We start from the raw sequence: 19,029 nt of genomic DNA, 5'->3' as shown, positions 1-19,029 counted from the left end.
TTGTCGTCAAGCTCATGCCTGATTTATAATATTGCACCAAATGCAAACAATCTCAAACGCAAACCATTTCTTTTTTCTTCCAAAACTTACTCATCACTGACTATTGCTCGACTTTTGGGCTATATGTTCATAGGATCTAATATTAGAATACTTGGACACATACTAAATATTAATTTATTAGAATGGAAACGAGAATCAAATATCTGAGCAATTTTTCCCCACAAAGTCATAAACCAAGAGGCAAACATCAATTAGGAAGGGACAACCACCAAAAGGAAAAGGAAAAAGAAATGCAGACAGTCAGGGAGAGATGAAGAAAGGTAACACCTAAAGGCCACTAGCCAGAGCTCTTGCATTTTCCCAAAACAAGATAAATACAGACTAAGCACACTGAAACACTCAAGTCTCGACAAGAAAACCGTACAGTGGTATATGTATGTTAATTAACGGAGGCTCCTCCATCTTTCTTTCCAGCAAGAATCATAGATATATGGAGGCCTCTGCTGAAAGCTTGATTAAAGAGAATTCGTGCTTGGAATTCATTTACCGCTGGGAGCCATGATAAAAATGCAATGGGCGTGAACAACAACAATCCCATCATGAAGTCATATGCTCTGGCCACCTCCTTTATTGGCTCCCAGAGTAGCTTATGCAGGCAAGGCTTGCAGGCTTGCCCAACCTAAGAAGAACAAGGAAAAGAATGGTTGGATTATGAACACATACGTACATACATATATATTACTTTTCTTTCCATAAAATATCTACTCTTGCTGTTTGTCAGTTAACAGAATGCATAATCTTATATGCTTTCTCTAGGTACAATATTTCAAAGGCATGTACATCCCACAGGGTTTTAGATGTCAATAAAAATAGTTCTAAAAGAGGGAGAATTTTTTTTTCCTTCCTTTCTCAAAAGTCAACATTAGGAAATTCTTTGGTTCTGTTTGAAAGTTTCAGAGACAGACAATACTAGAAAGTGAGCAATAAGTTGGTACTTGGTAATCAGAGATGGAAAACAGACTTTAGCATGTTTGCGCATAAAGATACACTTAATATATCAGATAAACTTTCTGAAACCAAATGAGAAAAATAAAAAGCATGGTTCTCTTTCAAGGCATTATGTTAATGCATTTTAGTGATTACTTAAAATATTAGTTTCTGTGAAATCAATTTTGGTACATTCAATGGATCATGTTAAATGAGTCAAAGCACTTCCAGTAAGAATGTAGTTTGTTTCAAAGTGATTATCATCAAGTAAAATGTTTTGGTGGTTATACCAAATGAACACGAGATGAAAATTTTCCTTCATTGCTCAGGAAATAAAGGAGAAGATTAATTGGATAACAAAGATGCAGTTCATTTTTGCTATGATCTATTGACAGAATATGGCTTAAAATTTGAAAACAGTAAAATTTAAGGACTTACAAGAATGAAAGCCCAGCCGGTGGGCATGAAGGCAAGGATAGATGCGAATAAATCTGACAAAGTGAGGCCACAAAATTTGAATAAAATGATCATGACCACCAACAAGATGAGGAAAAGAAGCCCTTTGAGCATTCTGAGTGGCAGCTGGAGGTCCATATGAAACATCTGTAATCTACGTACTGATACTATCTACAGCAAAGAACATGCAAGCAGGACACCAAGTCAATTTTATGCTTCTGTTGATAAATTTCAGAAGAAAATCTGAATTTCTATTTCACCTGCTTTTCTCAACGAAAGACTACATTCAATATCTAATGAAAGTTAAAATGTAAAAAAAAAAAAAAATCTAGGCGCCTATGGAATAAAATGTGTGGGATGAACAACATTATGCCTAGCACCTGCATACATTTACACTTTGACTATCAAAGCATTCGTCAACTATAAATGGTGGGAACTATAAGCTGTTATTAGAAAATTTCATTTTCATATTTTCACCTTAGGTTAAGCAAATTCCATTGACGTAGTCCTCCTAAGAGTTACTTCATAATTTCAAATTTATTACGTACCTTTGGGACTATAAGTATTACTAGAACAGCACACCAAGAGAGTCCATAAACCTGCAAAAAAGTTGGATGTAATAAGGTTATGGTGATGAACCTAATCAGAGAGTAGCCAAAAATCACATTATTTTTGCTGTCATTAGCATATTTTATACCAGCAAACTCCTGCTGTGATGAGCTATATCAAAGTGGTAGACTATTCCATACTGGTAGACAAAAAAACGAAGTGCAAGAAGAATTTCAAGCACCCTCCCCCTTATGCTTGTGTATCTAAGGTGCTCTTGTTCTTCATCCCACCACGACTCCCAACTGTTCTCAGGCTGGATACCAACACCACCACGAATTCCCATCCACCACTTCCAATCAGTCCAATCATTCACTCTTTTTTGCCACTCAAAACCAGATGGGTTGAATATAAAGGGAGCAAATAACCAAGATCCAACTAGGAACCACATTGAGAAGGTGATGAACAAATAAAGACTTGAATTGCGATATGATTCCCCATAAACTTCATATATGACAAGCAGTAGACCCAGTTCCAATGCTTTCACAAAGTGACTTCGGGAGTAAAGCCTGTAGTTATCAGCAAATTTAGAATGTTGAACAACAAAACCACGCCCAGTAGCTCGATATTTAGAACCTCCATGCAAGATTGTTTTCCCAAAATAATGTGCCTTTGTTCCAAGCTGGAATGTAAAGAACACAGAAGATAGCTGCAGCTGCATAATGAAAAAATCACCCAAAGCAGTGCGGAACCCTTTCTCCAGGCCAATCTCCATTAACATGGGAAGTACCGGTAACATGCCCATCTGAATGAAAGATTGTGTAACTAAAACTGCTTCCAGGGCATTGTTATTTTTAATTTGTGGGTCCTCTAGAATCTCCCTTTCCAGTCCAGTCATAACCATGTACAAGCGGCCGTAAAGGAAAACATACACAATAAGGACAGTAACCTGAATCATAATAGGGTTAGTCACAATAGTTTTCTGAGTATAACAGACTACAAGCAAGAACACAGATAAAACCATCCATAAGTCTTAGTATTATCCAGGACCCTACATTTATATGCGATGAATGCCAGATCCAACCATCAAGGCTTATCTAGTCAAATTAAGGATTCAGCACCCAGGCAACACCGAATATTTATCATACAGTAAAATACCAACGTAGCAGTAACCCTGACTAATAAGGACAAGTCACTTAAAAATGAATCTAGTCAATCTTTTAATTTTTGAAGTAGCTCAATCTAAAGATAGAAAAACATTTTTGTATATATTATATATACCAGGCTGTTAAAATAGAAACCAACTGTTGTACAGTAGAATGATAGCATTCTGAAGAAGTCAAAGTGACATCCAAGACGGTGGACGTCACGAGTAAGTGTTTGTTCCCCATTTCCATTTGCAACTTTGGCCTCAAAAAGTGATATCTGATTCATCCCCACATCACGCCCCTTTCCAACTTGCATATAATCATGGTGTGTCACAGACCCAAGACGAAGAGTCGAATTGAACCCTGAAGAGATTTAAGCAATTAGACACTATATCCAATATATGACATTGGCTACTTACAATGGTTGATCGTTACCTGCGAATATGTCCTCACTTAAGTTTATAGTTTTTGATGCTTTGCTTATCCCACCCCTTGTTATGTGGAAGATTCTGTCAAATATATCAGGATGACCATAATGGAATCGCACCCTGAAAAGATAATCATTTAAAGAAACTGCACTGGTTAAGATAGAATTAAGTAGGTCCATAGGTAAAAAAGTTGTACAACTGAACTGAAATAGCTTTGTATACCATAAAAGAAAAGGAAAAAGCCCATGAGAATGTATTGCTGAATATAGAATCACCCAAAATCATCACTTGGGAGATTTCATTTTCAAATAATATTTTCGTGTACTATAATGAAAAGGATTCAACTCAGCTCAAACTGAATTGGAAATGCCTGGTTTGACTTGACCTTCTGTGGCTAATTCAAAGTTACAAAATGCTACATTATTTCTATTCAGTTCCTTTATTAGATTTAAATGGAATTGTGAAAGATTTAATTTGAGATGTGAGAGACGGTTCGTTATCAGTACAAAATGGCTATTTATCACTATTATTATGCGAGTTCTTATAATAGCATAATCACCATTTAAGCTCTTCTTAAAAGCTCAATGAAAACATTAATAGTAATCAGGCATGATGTTTCAGAAGCACTGAGTCAGTTATCGTAAGAATGCCAGGTTTACCTTAGAGGACTTGCCAAAAAGCGTTGGCCAATGGTTACAAAGCTGAACTCTTGATTGGACATAAACCAAGCAAGTGATGAAACACTGTAGAAGAGGAAGAAAAGCTCAAGCAAAATTCAGTACTTCCAAATTATTCTGCAAATGGTATTTTTCATATTGACTCTATTTATCCATTCAAGATCAGTTGAACTTATAAAGAGAAGTGGTCACGCTAACCTTCCCGTAAATACATGCTCCCTTAAACCTAATATTGTAGGCTTTTGTGCACCATGGGAATGTGGGAACTCTTCCAATACATTTCTCATCTTAAAAGCCTCTTCAAAGTAATTGTCCTACAACCAAAGAGCTAAAGACATAGGAAAAAATTCTACAAAAAATGACTCCTTGAAAGACAGCAGAAAGGCATCTACCTGGTTCATGTCTATAGTCTGCAGGGCCTCTCCACGAGTGAATATAATAGCATGATTTTGATTTTCAGGTTTCCCTTCACCAATTTTTGTTGGAGAACCTGGAAGTCTTATACGGTATATTTCCTACAAGGCACATGCCACGCCAGGTTGTCATAAGAAATTAGTAACTCAATAAAATAAAACAATAACAGAGCAAGATATTTTACCACACGACTGTAAAGGGATGTCATAAGCAATTAGAATTTCAAATAATTCCATTAAAATCAAGGCATTAAGTAATACACAGTAGCCTAGTTATTCATCTTAATCAAACAATGGAAACAGAATTCTTTTTCCAACATAATATTTTTTCCACTTCAATAGAAACTGACTAGAACAGATTCTAAGAGTTAGATATAAAACTTCAAATGCTGGACACCAATTCACCAGTGAAACCTAACCATTCAGGCAATGAATTGTTGAGGTTAGCATGTGTAGATGTCTTTTAGATTGCTTAAATCAGTTTTTCCAGACTATGATATCACTCTCTGACATGAGCCTTAACAGGTTTGTATGCCACTTTAAGAATATTGCAGATGCAAAACATTGTAAGGATCAAGGAGAAAGGAACTTAGAATACAATTTCTTATATTCCAAATCTAGTGGAATCTGAACTAATTTCTGGTCTCAACATATATACAAGTATTAGGTTATACTTACTTGTTAGCATCCCACTTGCCACTAGTAGATAAGAGAGAAAGCATCATAAAGCTAGTTGTAACTTATAACCGTTAACTTTATATGCATGATTATATCTGGTCACAACAGGAAATATTTTAACTCACTCCATCAAGAATCATATTCAAAGAATCTTCACCGAAACCCCACCAGGCCCAAAATTATTATAAATGGTTGAGGATTGCCAGGTTCCAAAGAGGGTGAAGATTCAAAATCAAGTACTTTAAACAAAATTCATTTGGGAAATTAATTTCATACAAACTAGCACTTACTCTTTCAGAATAATTGATCGTATCACCCTTGATAAGAACAGAGTAATACACTTTCTCAGTTTTTCCCTCAGTTTTTTCCTTCAAAGCCTCATCTACTTCATCGATGTAAGCAACACGTAGTGATGGATACCTTTTAGAAGTAAAGGAATCAGCCATAGGTTTATGTCAAGAACTTTAATCTTATGACTGCACTCTGCAAGTTAGCTTACATTATCATGAGGTTTAGAATATCCTTTTGACGAGTATCTTTTGAACGTTTGAGATTTCCGTATATCTGACAAGAAATGATATAGGTGAACTTCAAATCGGGTAATTTTTGCTTCCGAATGCAATCCTCCTCGTTTGAAATAGCTATGAAGGAAGTCAATAAAAAGTTAATAACCATATGACACAACTTTTAGCTGAACTGAAAAATATTGAATCAATTTTGGAGATAATATTTAGAAATTTCATCTCATGTCTATATAAGCCATTGGTCGTTACATTCAGTAAATTCCATTGCGCACTGCAGTTCTAGAGCCTTCTTGTAGTACATCATCCCTCTAACTGGTCAGAAACACGTAGGAAAACATAGTTGTGTCAAACGCCAAGAATAAACAATTAACTTTAAGTTATTGTATGACAGACTGCTAATTGATAATCATCATCCTGACCTGATCTAGAGAGTGTCTGTCCTCTGTAACTCACCCACTTACGACGCTCCTCCTTCTCCTCCTCCTCCTGTTTGTCCTTCATACGCTCCTTGAAATTGGTCCATTCATCTAGTTTGCAGACATCTCTAACTTAGTTCATGTTATTCCAAATAATAAAGAGCAATATGGTAATGGATAAAGAACTCACCTGGATAAATTGTCTTCAGGTAAAACAGAGTTGATACCCCATCCTCATTTTCTTTATTAAGTTCTTCATCAGAGTAAAGAACTTCTTCTTTGTAATGCGGAGTCAAAACACTAAGAAAATAAATTGCAAGAAATAAATTTATGTTAAAATTCCAAGAAGGTACTTTAAAATCATATATTTTCCAACCAACAGATTATAGTATCTACACATAATTCGTATAGAACTACCCTGGAGACCTCAGCCTACCATGAAGCTAGAATTGTAGATTCACTTTTGAATTGATGCGGAGGTTATGACAGCTAGTTTCTAATATAACAGTCTCAAAATTGACTAGAGTTACCAACCTGAAGGAACGCATGTTACTGACTTTTGGTGCATTTCTCATATTCATAAATAAGGAGTTCACAAAAAATGTGATTCGACGACGAGCCTCTGAATTCAGAGGCACATCTGTGCCAGATTCCTTGAAAGTCAAAAGCAAATGAAGCCTATTTACCTGTAGAAAATTTTAGAACTTGATAAAAAAATTATCTTTGTTTGAAATATGTGCAAATCATATTTAAGAGTAATGAGTTTCAGTGCCTTTTCACTCCAGATATTCTTTTTGATATCACTAGTATTTATATTTTTAAACTTGCGAGAGATTTCATCCCGTTTCAGAGCTCCCTTGAGAGTAGAGTTATCATCAATACTTTCAAGTACTATATACATGATCTCCTGGAGGGCAGTGGTGATTTTACTCTTGAATTCTTCATCCCCATAATCAGCCATCTGCCACATAACAACTCAAGAAACAGAAGCTTAATTAACAGATACAGGTCAATTACATGCCACCAACAACGAATGCAGGGACAAAAATACAGGAAATAAAAATAGAATAAGCTCAGTTATTACCAAGATCTTTAGGAACTTCTCCAACTTGACAGCCAGCAAAGGCATACCACTCATGTTGAAGTTTTGCAAAAAAAATTTCTTACCATTGGCAGCATGGAAGACCTTGTCTACAATCCTATCCCAGAAGAAAAAAATAGAAAAACAATCACAGACCAGTTTGCATTATGCCCGAAGTTCAAAGGTACTACAAGTGCTTCTGTCTTACTTCTTGTCATCTTCATCTTTTAGAAGTAAAAATATAAGACTCTTCAGTGTGTAATAACAGTCTAGTATGGCTGCACAAGTATATTTATCACTCCCAATAACTTTTTCTAACTCAGCATGATCCTTCCTCTTAAACTCTTTTGCAATGTTTATTGCAGCAGGAATCTGTCATACGTGGATAGAGAAAATATGTAAAACAAAGAATTTGTGTTTGCATTACATGATATGCCAAGCAACATAAACACTCAAGAATATTTACCTTACTGGCTAGCAAGAAGAGTGGCAACTGATCCCCAGGCTCATTAGTCAGCGGAGGTGGTAGAAGCAGCAACTCTCTGTCCCTGAACAGGAGAAGAAAGCAGAGTGATATTAGAAAGTATGCATGTATGTCTGTCTGACAGTATGAAATCTCTGGGAAGAAGATGCTCTAACCTATTGCTAATCAGATCCTCCATTCGCATGGAACGTATGAACTCATTCCACATGCAACAAAAATATTCATTCTCATTTGGTTCTTTTGGGAAATTCATAGTATTTATGTTTAGCGCAAAAGAGAAAAGATAATGTTAAAGTTCATACAAATATAAATAGCTGAAGATCACACCATACATATTGCCTACATTTGCTTTGAATGTGAATAAAGTACTAGAATGCCAAAAGTTTAAGACTCATTGTCCAGATAAGTTAGGATAGCACTACCAAGGTTTCTGTCACTGCATCAGAATGTGGTGGAACAAAACAGCTTCGAAATTTAGAAGAGATAGATTCAAATCTGGAATGCACCATCCCAATTGTTCGAATCTGTGCAATAATTGGGAGAAAGTATGAAACAAAATTCTTTCTTTCACATAATCATAAAAATATTTTGCATGTGAGTGTCAATGAAGTGGCCTCATACCTCACCCAAGTGCCTGAAAGCTCCTAGAACTCCACCTAGAAGAGTAGAAAAGATGGTGTACCATACTTGAACATCCATAAAATAAACCTACCAAAGAACTGCTCTCTCAGATAATGGTCCAAGTTACAGGGTAGATGTAAGGATTAAGACTATGGTATTACTGTCAAACCGAAGTTCTTGAAACCTTACTTACTAGGATGATCGGAGACCATATTGCTATAATGACTCCCATATTGTGCTTTACTATATAAGTTAGAGAACATGAATTAGTGCAGGTGAAAGGAAAATTAAATCAATTTGGTGCAATCACAAGGTGAATAAAATATAATAAGGAAGAATAATTTATTACCATTAGGAACAAACTTATGCAACCGGTAGTTTTCTACCTGTACCTTCATGATTACCTTTGTTGGCCGAATAAGTGGCAATATCTATGGACACAATAAGTGAAAAATAAGGAAGCTGTCAGAACTCAGAAACTATATATCCTCAAAGAGTTTAATTAATTTGATGGAAAAGTTTGCACGATCAATAATTTGCAGATTAGACTGAATGAATATGTTCCCACTGATTGCAGAATAAGTTACCATAGAACTAAGCTATGTGCTTCCGCACATGCAAGAACTAAAGTAAGTTAGATAAACTACCTTCAGCTCCAATACATGCTGTGATTTTTAACATGTTTATTCTTTAGTACATCGTGTAAGATAAGATGATACATCAATACAAAAATTGGAACTGAGGATAAAACCTTACGAAAGCAGCAAAAAAGTGTCAGCAAGAAAGGGTCAAACCAAGGCTGTTAAAACCTTCAAAATTGGTCTCAGTATACAGCAGATGGTTCCAAAGAGAGATTCATATTTGGGAACCAAGATTGACTTGGAACAGACCTGATAAATCTCTTTGTTGTCAAGTACCTTAATTATTTAACATGATATCACATTTTCATGAGTCCTTTTCACTCTATTGTCTACATTCGATGGGAACAACTATGGAGAAAAATTTATGCTGCATTTTCTGGCAATGATTTCATAACTAAACTGAGAAATACGAAACAAATAACTATTATAGAATTACTGTGGTTCTCTATTCAGATTTCAAGCACTATATAACTAGGTGTAATTGGTGGGACTCATTCATAAAAGATGTTACTCTATACAAAGCATTTTTCTGTAGCCAATTAGCTGAATCAAAATAATACTTTCTTATATATGTTTTTCTATAACCCAAAAATGGAAAAGAGATCCTTAAACAAATATGTCATGGGGACTTTTAGTGTGAAGTAGCAATACAAGCTAACAGCAATATAATGCTTCCTGACTGTGGAATGAAGGTGCCCACTGAAGCAAATGAACTACAAGTTTTAAGAAATTGGTTATTGAGCAATCTGACTATGAAAAGATATGCATCAAAAAAGGATAAATAACCTCCACGAAGTAACTGAATGCTAGCTTGACACTTAGCACCAATATCCAAAATATTGTGTACCTGAGAGTAAAGAAATATCATTCACTTAATGCAATATGTTAAAATCCTAGAACAATGTGAAGAACATTAAACATGAGTAGGGAGAAAAAGGCCCAATGGAAAAAAAAAAAAAAACTCTCTTACTTTAGAAGTGAAAAGGTTCCCACATGCATGCCTCTTCCAACATAAAGTTTTGGCTGCGCAAAGGAAAATATTAGCATAGATAACTTGAATAATTAAACTAAGAAAACAACCAAGGAGTCTGAGGAAAAAATACTAAAAATTATCATACGGAAGAAAACAAGAAAGAACAATACTAATACTAATTCTCATACTAATGATGATGATTAAAAGCAACCATGTTGATATACTAACCTGAGCCCACCACATAACAATATTAATTACTGGCCAATCTGATAGCTCCATTTTTTCCCTCAGACGTGGAAGCAAGAATAGCGTAATAGCCAGTAAATCAGGTATCATATAAAGCACAAGAATATAATTATACAATGACTGATTGTGTGAATCTCTGGCCCAGTGGTTAAGGAACTTCAATGGTCCTGTTGGATTCTTCACAGAAGTGGAATATCCTACCGGCAAAACTACTGCCCAGATAGCTGCCACAACCAATTTCAGAAGGTAGCGCAGTGGTTGGGTAAGATCAGAGTTCCTCCAAGCACGGATACTGAGAATTACGTCCAGAATAGCTGCATGAAATTATATATGGAAAAGATGAAAATCTTAAAATTCAATTTATTAATACCAAATATCATGCAATTAAAAATAACGTCCATATGACATGAAACTTGTAAGTGAACTGTTATATTAAAACAAAGCCACAGCGACTCATGACAAGAAGAATTTTTCATAATACAATGTCAATCTGACAATTAAGGGATTGCTTTCACAAGAGGGAGAATTCATAAAGACCACCAGTAGTACCTCGAAGAAAACTGAGAATAGCATAAGTAATGAAAATGCTCAACACTCTTCTCAAGACAACTTCATTATTGGCAGAAGTGGACCCAGATTGCGTCCATGCAACAATTATCATGGCCTGAAAAAGAAAAGAAAAGGCATCTATGCTATTAATACCTAGACAGTTACAAATAGCTAAAGCAGAATGTTGAAAGGTGAGATCACCTGCAAAGCCATTATGAAGAATACCCACATTCGGTCGAAACTTCTATAAACCTGCCAAAATGTGCGGACTTCAACAAAATTAATTTTGGACTTCCACCAGCCATCAGTAAATTGCTCTAGAATCTGCAAAGAATATACAAACATTAACTCAGGTCCTACATGAAAGATCTGAACGGTATTGAAAAAGACGAACTGATAGATATCAATATTTATACATGTGAAAGGAATTAGCTCGCCTTATTGAGAGCAAGGCTGAATCATATGCCACACAAGTGGCAACATTATTTTAAATTTTCAAAACCGCAAAAAATGGACTTGTAATGTTGACAAATATAAGAAAAATAATTTACAATGTTCCCATTACACCTATCTTAGTAGATAAGCAATGACTCTAGCCCTAGATTACAAGAAACACTTTTGCTTTTTTTCCTCCCTGATAAGTCATTTTAGCTTATATTAAGTCATTATTTGTTCAATACGTAGTTACTCTGATTTTGTTACATTGTTTTATGTTTCAAAATTTTAAGCAAATAGACTCAACTATTAGCCTGCACAAGGGTAAAGGTGCAGTTTAAGTGATTCAGGAACGATGTATCAGAAGGTGGGGACAATAATCCTTGTAGTTAGGCTAAAATTTAGGAGAAAGTTTGTGTTAAAAAGGCATGCTATTTATTGTAAGGCTGAACATATCGTTCATGTTTGCACTAATAATGCCAGAGCTGTTGCTATTACATTTTGCATCATATCCATATATTGTAAAGCTGGAAATTTGACATGATCAAAATTTGGTTCTTGACTTCAATTTTTCCAACAATTTTCTTGGTTTATAATAAAATCTTACTTCTTTCACTAACACAAAAGGGCACAAAACTCTCAAAAACTTGCAAGCTGTGAACCACAGTCACTTTGTGCAGGGGAGTGTCCAAGTGTTGGACACATGTCGGACATGGAGGCGTGACATGTATCAGACACATAATGACACTTAAATAAAATAAAATAAAACCAAACCCGATACCTTTCCCCCAGATATAGAGTCAGCAATGAGTGAAAAAACAGGCATATTAGGATTTAAGAAAGTCAAATGCTTCAATAAAGAAAAAGAAGAAAACAGAGGGAGAAACAAAAAAGAAAGGGAGATTAAATGCTGCAAATAGTGGAGAAGAAAGCAAAGTAACAGTAAATATGTTACAAGGACTAAGAACAAATGAGAAAGAATATGAAACCATAAAGAATAAGACAAGCATGAAAAATTTTTATCTTGTTAAGTAATTTATAGTATAAACTTTTCAGCTTTTGAGCTTGAGTTATTCAATCTTACTGGATTTTTCAAGATGAAATATTAATTTTATATTTTATTGTATATTATTATCTTAGAAATGTTTTTATTCCCATACCCACCCATGTCCTAATTTTCTGGAATTTCCGGTATTGCTATGTCCATGTTGTATCAGACATGTATTGCTGATTGCCTATCCCTCTATGTGCTTCTTTGCTCATAGGGCATCCAATATTCTATGGTGCCACAGTCTAGATTGTTCTATCTATCCCTTCCCCAAAAGATATGAGCTAGGGTACACTTTCTGAACCAAAGGTCTACTGTAAACTTATATATACTAATATGTATATACTTAAATAGATTTTACATGCCTTATAAGTGATTCATTGAAGGAAAAAACCATATAAGAACCAATATTTCTTTAAGGAGATGTTAAATACACTTGTCATGCACACACATATAGATAAAATAACTATATAATGTGGGCTAAAATTTAAGACGAAAAATAAATTGCCTCATGTGCAGCTCGCAATGGCATCTTCTCTTTTTGTTTACGTAGCTCCAAAGAGCACTTTCCAGACCTAGAAGAATGTATATTGTACACATCAAATATTGACTTGACTGGTAATAAATAAAACAGTACTAATCATTCAAAGCTTACCAAAAACACTCATTTAAATCATCATAGTTGCTCCATCTAGAATGGCTTGCTTTGCCGCCTTTGTTTTTTCCTGCTTCCTTTCTCACCAAGTAATAATAAAATTTATGTGGGATGCTTAAGGTGATAGGAAAAAACATGTGCTATCCAATAAAACAAATATTACCTTAGATAGGATCTCGTAAATAGGTTTTATAACATTGCTTAAAAAGCTTCCATCTGGGTTTTGGATCATCTTATCGCCAGAAAAAACTTGATTAACATCGTCCGCCATCTTATACAATCATGAAACAGGGGAAAGAGCAGAAGGTTACTTATAGAAGGGAGAAAACAAGGGGGCGGGAGAGGGTAGGCAACATGACATGGAAGCTGAACAAATACCAATCAACATGATGAATTTCTAATGTAGGATGCATGCTTATATTGCATAATCTTCTGCGACTCAGTTACCATATATCAGCATCCACAAAAAAATGTTCGAGTACACTATCTTCTTCAGCAACAAACCACATAACATGATTGATTTATTATGCGCAGTAACATACTTAATAAAAAAATCAAGCACAGTCAGAATTTTAAGAACTATTTCTAGAATGAAGGATAGATTTCCATTATCCACTTAAAGTTAAGCTGCAGAAGAGTGCATATTTCTGATAAGAACAGTCTCTCAAACTCTATTACTTGTCTGATTTTATGCTCGACATTCACATGTGTGAAGTCAATGGAAACTCAGCAAATTTGAATATGTTGACTAATGGCAGTGATGTAAAAAAATAATGTATATGTCTTCTTTTTTTTTCTCTTTTCTTTATAGTTGTCTAACATAAAAATGACAAAGTTAAATCTACAGTTAAGGGCCTTTCTCTCTTCACAATCATAATTCATATAATTTGCACCACACAGTTGTGAACATTTACAATAGCAATTAGTTGTAGATACAGCATTACTCCATTTTCCCAAAAAAAACTGAAGCATCTCTAATTCTCATTGCTACTTTATAAGAATTATTAATGATGGCTCTGATCCTAATGATATAAAAATTTTCAAAAGTAACTACAGACACTAGCTATCGCCTCAATGAAAACATGGCAGATGAACGGATACTAACACTAGCTGCAGTTAGAGAATTTCCAAATCACAGATAGTGATTAATTGAAATGAAAGAAACATACTTTATGGAATATGTAACAAATGCATTCAGGCATGAATCTAATATTTGAAGCTTCACCCCATATAAGAAGATAGAGTGCAACATAAATGAGACATTTCTGCTCTGTCTCTTCTGCTCTGTACCAAAAGAATGAAATTCAGTGTGCTCAATATGCAATAAAAAGTTTAATGTAGATTTAAATTTTTTTAAAATTCTTTTATTTTTTCATAATCTAAAATAAATGAAAAAACATTACCTGATATTTGATTTGGTACGCATATAGTTACACCATAATTCATAATTGTTGAGAAAATCTTGTTTCAATTGCTTTATGGCCCCTTCACGTGCCTCAACCTATAAGAAACTTAATTAATCTTCAATAAGTGATGGTATTAATATGAAATTCAATCCAAAACTAAATCAAACTGAATATAGAAATTAGATTCAAAAGGAAAGAATGAAGGAACTTTATGCACCTCAGTACAACGCTTGAGATCCTTCTTCCTTGTATAAATATTGGCCAGTAGCAATATTAAGTGCTCCCTCTGATTTGTTGTGTTCCCTTTCTTTAATATCCCAAAAGATTATAAGAAAAGCCAATGTAAGCATAATGAAACAAAGAATCATCATGCACAACCAACCACTGTGCTCCATCCCCATCCCCTCTCCCTCACCAAACCGACTCAGTAATAAAGGTTCTGTTCTCTAAGATACTTGACAGTGCCTAACTCAGAATTGAGTATGTAAAGCATATATAAAGAGTTAATGACATAGACAATGGCATTTAAAATATCGATATATTACTGCCCCCAAAGGATAATTTACTGGTTAGAAGCTGTGATTCCAACTTTAAGTCCTCGAGCTCAAATCCTCAGATGAAAATGAGTGGGGTTTGCCAAAAAGATAGGGCCACCTCCACTGTGTAGCTCGAGAACCAATGGTGTCCGTATATACCAAATTAATGTGCTCATTTATATAGACATTATCATCAATATTATCAGCCATGGAGTTTCTGCATTGGCTGCATAGCTGGAAAGATGAAAGCGAAACCAATGACGATGGCCAAAAAAAAGCATATAATACCTGAAACCCAAAAAGAGAAGAAAGCCAATTAAATATGTCTATTTCATCAACACCATCAATTTTTCGGCGACTGAGAGTCTTCATTTTAGTAACGGCTTCAACCGCAATCTCAATCTATATAAGCACAAGAAAAGGTCAAAAGTTTTCAGCATAAATTATTAACAATAACCACCAAAGCATCGGTAAACAAATAAATGAAAAGCAAAACCTCCGGAAGCTTCATAATTGGTGAACCGTCAAAGGGAAGAATGTTATATTCATTTCTTGGGTCTCTACTCCTCATCAGTCTCGCAAACGGTGGCGGCGGAGGCGGCGGCCTCTTCGGCACACTAGAACTAGCCATTGGTGTAGAGCGGCTTTGGAGTAACGGGTAGGAATGATCAATGGCATTGTGATTATATATTACGGAAAAAGAAAAAGAAATGAAGAGAATATTGGAGAGTTGAGTGTGGGGTTTGGGTTTGCTTCAGTAAATGGAAATTCTGAAAGGAGCAAATGAGAGAAGAAAATGCCTTGAACAAGGATTTGCCTTTTCAATTCGTTTCAGTTGATTTTTGGATTTGAAATGCTGTTTTCTTCCCACTAAAATTCCATGGTAGGGACGCGGACTCAACTTGTTTGAGGGATAAAGGCTGACAACTGTAATTAAAATTTATAAGTAAAAAACACCCAAGGATAAGGCTAAAGAAAAAAAAAGGGTAAAAGTAAAAGCCACATTGCTTCTTTTTTTCTTTTCGTTTTATACTGGACTTAGCCTCCCCCAATCCATTAAATTTAAATTTAAATAAATTAACTTTTTAAGTTGTAATAACACTATTATCAATAAATTATATTTTTTTATCATAAATTTTAATTTTTTTAATAATTTAAGATGGAACATATCAATTTGTGAGTTGATGTTCAAATTAACTTAAAATAAAAAATAATTTCTTTTTAAGTGGGTTAAGTATAGATATTAAATAGATTACAAATAATTAAGGTATGTTGTGTGCAATAGAGTACATTATATCCTTGTTAAGGAGAAATGTAAGTTTAAATCTTGTTGACAACATTGTAAATTGACTTAAATGATGCAAAAATAAAAAGGATTACGATTAAATTTATTAAGCAACCATTTTAAATATATCTGAATTGACCGATCAGATCGAGAACTAGTTAAAGAATCAATCTAAAATAATAGGTTGAATCGGTTAATCCTTGAATCAACATGTACCAGTTGGAACCAATCCAAAAATCGATCGAATAGCAATTAAACTGGCTGAACTCCAACGGTCTGATGGATTCAATCATGTTTGATTGAATTTATGAGTTTTTAAGAAGAAATTAAAAAGCATATTGTTTTATATGGATTTGGAACAACGTCCAAAAATGCCAGCACTCGTCCGAGCTATTATTATTGCTAGTCCCAGCTATAATTGATGGTAAAAATTTGTTAAGTGATTTGAAGGTTATCGAATCATGTTCGTAGGGTACTCAGTTTAGCATGCTCTACTTGGCAGATCCAGAGGCTAAATATGAATTTCAGACCAACGGAGGCCTTTCAATTCACACCTCCCCTCTAAACATCATTGCTTTGCTTTGCTTATAAAAACAATTTAGCGTACTCTGACTAAATATTGTATTGCTTTGATTTGTAGGTTTACAATGTGTCAGTTAACCAAGGAAAGATTGGTACCAAAGATAAAGATGCACCATATGCCTGGAATGAACTCATTATGCAACCTTATTGGGCTACTTAACATTCATTATCAACTAATTTGCACACTTAACATGGCTGCCTCTTATCTTACTATTCACGAAAAACATCATTTGTATATGATTTTATGAAATTCTTCCCCCAGTCCCAATATGTCAAACATGGCAACATTTCATCAAGATTAAAAAGTTAATCATACATGAAAAGCAACCAAGTTATTTTACATATGGCCTCTCCTCTGAAATGGTGAAATATACACATGTACAGCAAGGGAGCATGTCATTGAGGCAATCACATAACTAGTTTTAATAATGATAGCAAATGCAACTCATCTGCAAATACATCAAGCATCCAATTCCCAAAGGAAATTTCAAGAAAGAGCAGACAAGTGAATGAACAAAAAACAAAATTTTAACAAAAGTAGATTTGTCGACAAAGATAAGTAGAAATGCAGGTTCATACAGCCAAGGTAAAAACATAAATCCACACCTCAAACTACGATACAGAGATAGTATATATCAAGTTTCTAGCTCTTGGATGACACCTTTTCCTTTGCCTTCTGAATCTTCAGAACCTTCTTCACGATCTTTTGCTCTTCCACCAGAAAGGCACGAATGATCCTGGAATCATGAAAAGAAAATTGTAAGCCATTGCATACAAAGGACGAAATACAAATAAGAGAGAAGCTACACAATCTTAAATGCTAATGTGCATACCTTTCCCTAACAGCACTGCCAGACAAAACTCCACCGTAGGCACGGTTCACAGTCCTCCTGTTTCTTGGCAATCTAGACCTCTTATACTCCGCAGGCCTCAAGTGAGGAATCTGCAAAACATAGCTCACATTTAACCTCAACATACGCACATAGTATATTCCAATTGGAATGCCGTGGAACACTTATATACGAGGAAATGATCACAAAATAAAGGAAACCATTAAACAAAGCCAATGAAATACATTAAACAAAAAATTAAATTAGCTTAAACTCATAATTAACCTAGCATTACTGTCAAGACAAAAACTTTAGAGAAGCTTTAAAAGTAAATGAATCATATCTTCAATAAACCACATTTCCAGGAAACAAAGTGCTTCTAATTCAATAAATTCTACTATAAACTCTATAAATGAGAGAAACATACTCCTTGAATTCTCTTGCCAGTGACAGGGCATTTGGGTCCACTAGCTCTTTTCTTTGTGGTCTGATAAACAAGCTTTCCTCCTAGAAAGAAAATGAACCAAAAAAAAAAATCAGCAGCAAGCGGATGCAGCATCAATCATACAAAAAACTCATAATCCATTGACGTATCTAAGTTGGGGAGATTGAAGAAGTTACCGGGCGTTTTGACAACGCGATGCTGGTTGGATTTGGTGGCATAGCTATGACGAGTGCGGTAAGTGAGCCGCTGAACCATTTTGAAGCCGCTCTGCCTCTAACTAAGTAATCTAGGGTTTTTGAGGCGATTCGATCCGAGTTTCTTAGGTTATAATACTTCACTTATATATGTTAAGAAGGAAAGAATAAGAGGCCGACATTGTTGGGCTTTTTTTGTTATTTACCCAGAAACCATGACCTTGAGCTTTTCGGGTAACTAGCAGCAATAAGACAGTCTTTCTTTCGGCCATTGATTAGAGGGCTCCAACGAGGTCATGGTTTTAATTCTTGGTAAATACAGGCCCATGTTATTGGGCTTTTTGTGTTATGTATATTGTTTTGGGCTAATTTCATCCAAAGTCCTAAACTATGATCTAATTCTAAACTAGTTCCAAACTTATATTCTGATTGAATTCTTAAAGTTATTGTTTTATATCAATTAACCTCACCATTAGCTTGGGTTGTGTTTAAAGAATAGACATCCACACATGTTTATAATTTAACCTATAGTACGATATTTGATATTTTGAGAACTCAAATAGAATATTTTGGACTTTAGAAACTATTTTAAAGTAAAACTAATAGAGGTAAAAGTATCATGGAGACCACTGTATTAAGAGTAGGATTGCATTTTTTTCCCTCTACTAAAAAAAAAGTAAATTAGTCCTTGTACATTATATCAAATATCAAATTAGTCATTCTGTTAAAAATTCTATCCATTTTT

The 19,029-nt window shown here is 34.8% G+C and overlaps 2 protein-coding genes across 2 annotated transcripts; both read right to left on the bottom strand.

The window, feature by feature from the left end:
- Nucleotides 1–160: 160 nt before the first annotated feature.
- Nucleotides 161–15,849, bottom strand: LOC107934878 (callose synthase 7). The gene is made up of 37 exons (XM_041111274.1): nt 15,445–15,849; nt 15,237–15,350; nt 14,630–14,719; nt 14,410–14,507; nt 14,176–14,290; nt 13,170–13,277; nt 13,007–13,083; nt 12,860–12,926; nt 11,070–11,192; nt 10,869–10,983; nt 10,302–10,633; nt 10,071–10,123; nt 9,887–9,947; nt 8,809–8,890; nt 8,653–8,702; nt 8,460–8,546; nt 8,249–8,362; nt 7,994–8,127; nt 7,821–7,902; nt 7,563–7,726; nt 7,358–7,472; nt 7,046–7,234; nt 6,808–6,959; nt 6,464–6,573; nt 6,277–6,384; nt 6,107–6,169; nt 5,833–5,974; nt 5,624–5,753; nt 4,635–4,757; nt 4,441–4,556; nt 4,225–4,308; nt 3,573–3,685; nt 3,271–3,500; nt 2,141–2,938; nt 1,992–2,042; nt 1,426–1,614; nt 161–679 (listed from the first exon to the last, which is right to left on the bottom strand). The coding sequence occupies exons 1-37, from the start codon at nt 15,577–15,579 to the stop codon at nt 440–442; spliced, it is 5,154 nt and encodes a 1,717-aa protein (XP_040967208.1). The 5' UTR covers nt 15,580–15,849; the 3' UTR covers nt 161–439.
- A 1,365-nt stretch (nt 15,850–17,214) lies between these two features.
- On the bottom strand, nt 17,215–18,502 carry LOC107934861 (60S ribosomal protein L34). Its single transcript, XM_016867374.2, has 4 exons — nt 18,267–18,502; nt 18,073–18,152; nt 17,649–17,758; nt 17,215–17,552 (listed from the first exon to the last, which is right to left on the bottom strand). Exons 1-4 carry the CDS (start codon nt 18,343–18,345, stop codon nt 17,459–17,461), a joined length of 363 nt encoding a protein of 120 aa, XP_016722863.1. The 5' UTR covers nt 18,346–18,502; the 3' UTR covers nt 17,215–17,458.
- Nucleotides 18,503–19,029: the final 527 nt, after the last annotated feature.

Source organism: Gossypium hirsutum, chromosome A04, assembly GCF_007990345.1.
Source record: "Gossypium hirsutum isolate 1008001.06 chromosome A04, Gossypium_hirsutum_v2.1, whole genome shotgun sequence".
NCBI lineage: Eukaryota > Viridiplantae > Streptophyta > Magnoliopsida > Malvales > Malvaceae > Gossypium > Gossypium hirsutum.
The sequence above is the reverse complement of the archived record's forward strand: the minus strand, read 5'-3'. Positions and strand labels throughout refer to the sequence as shown.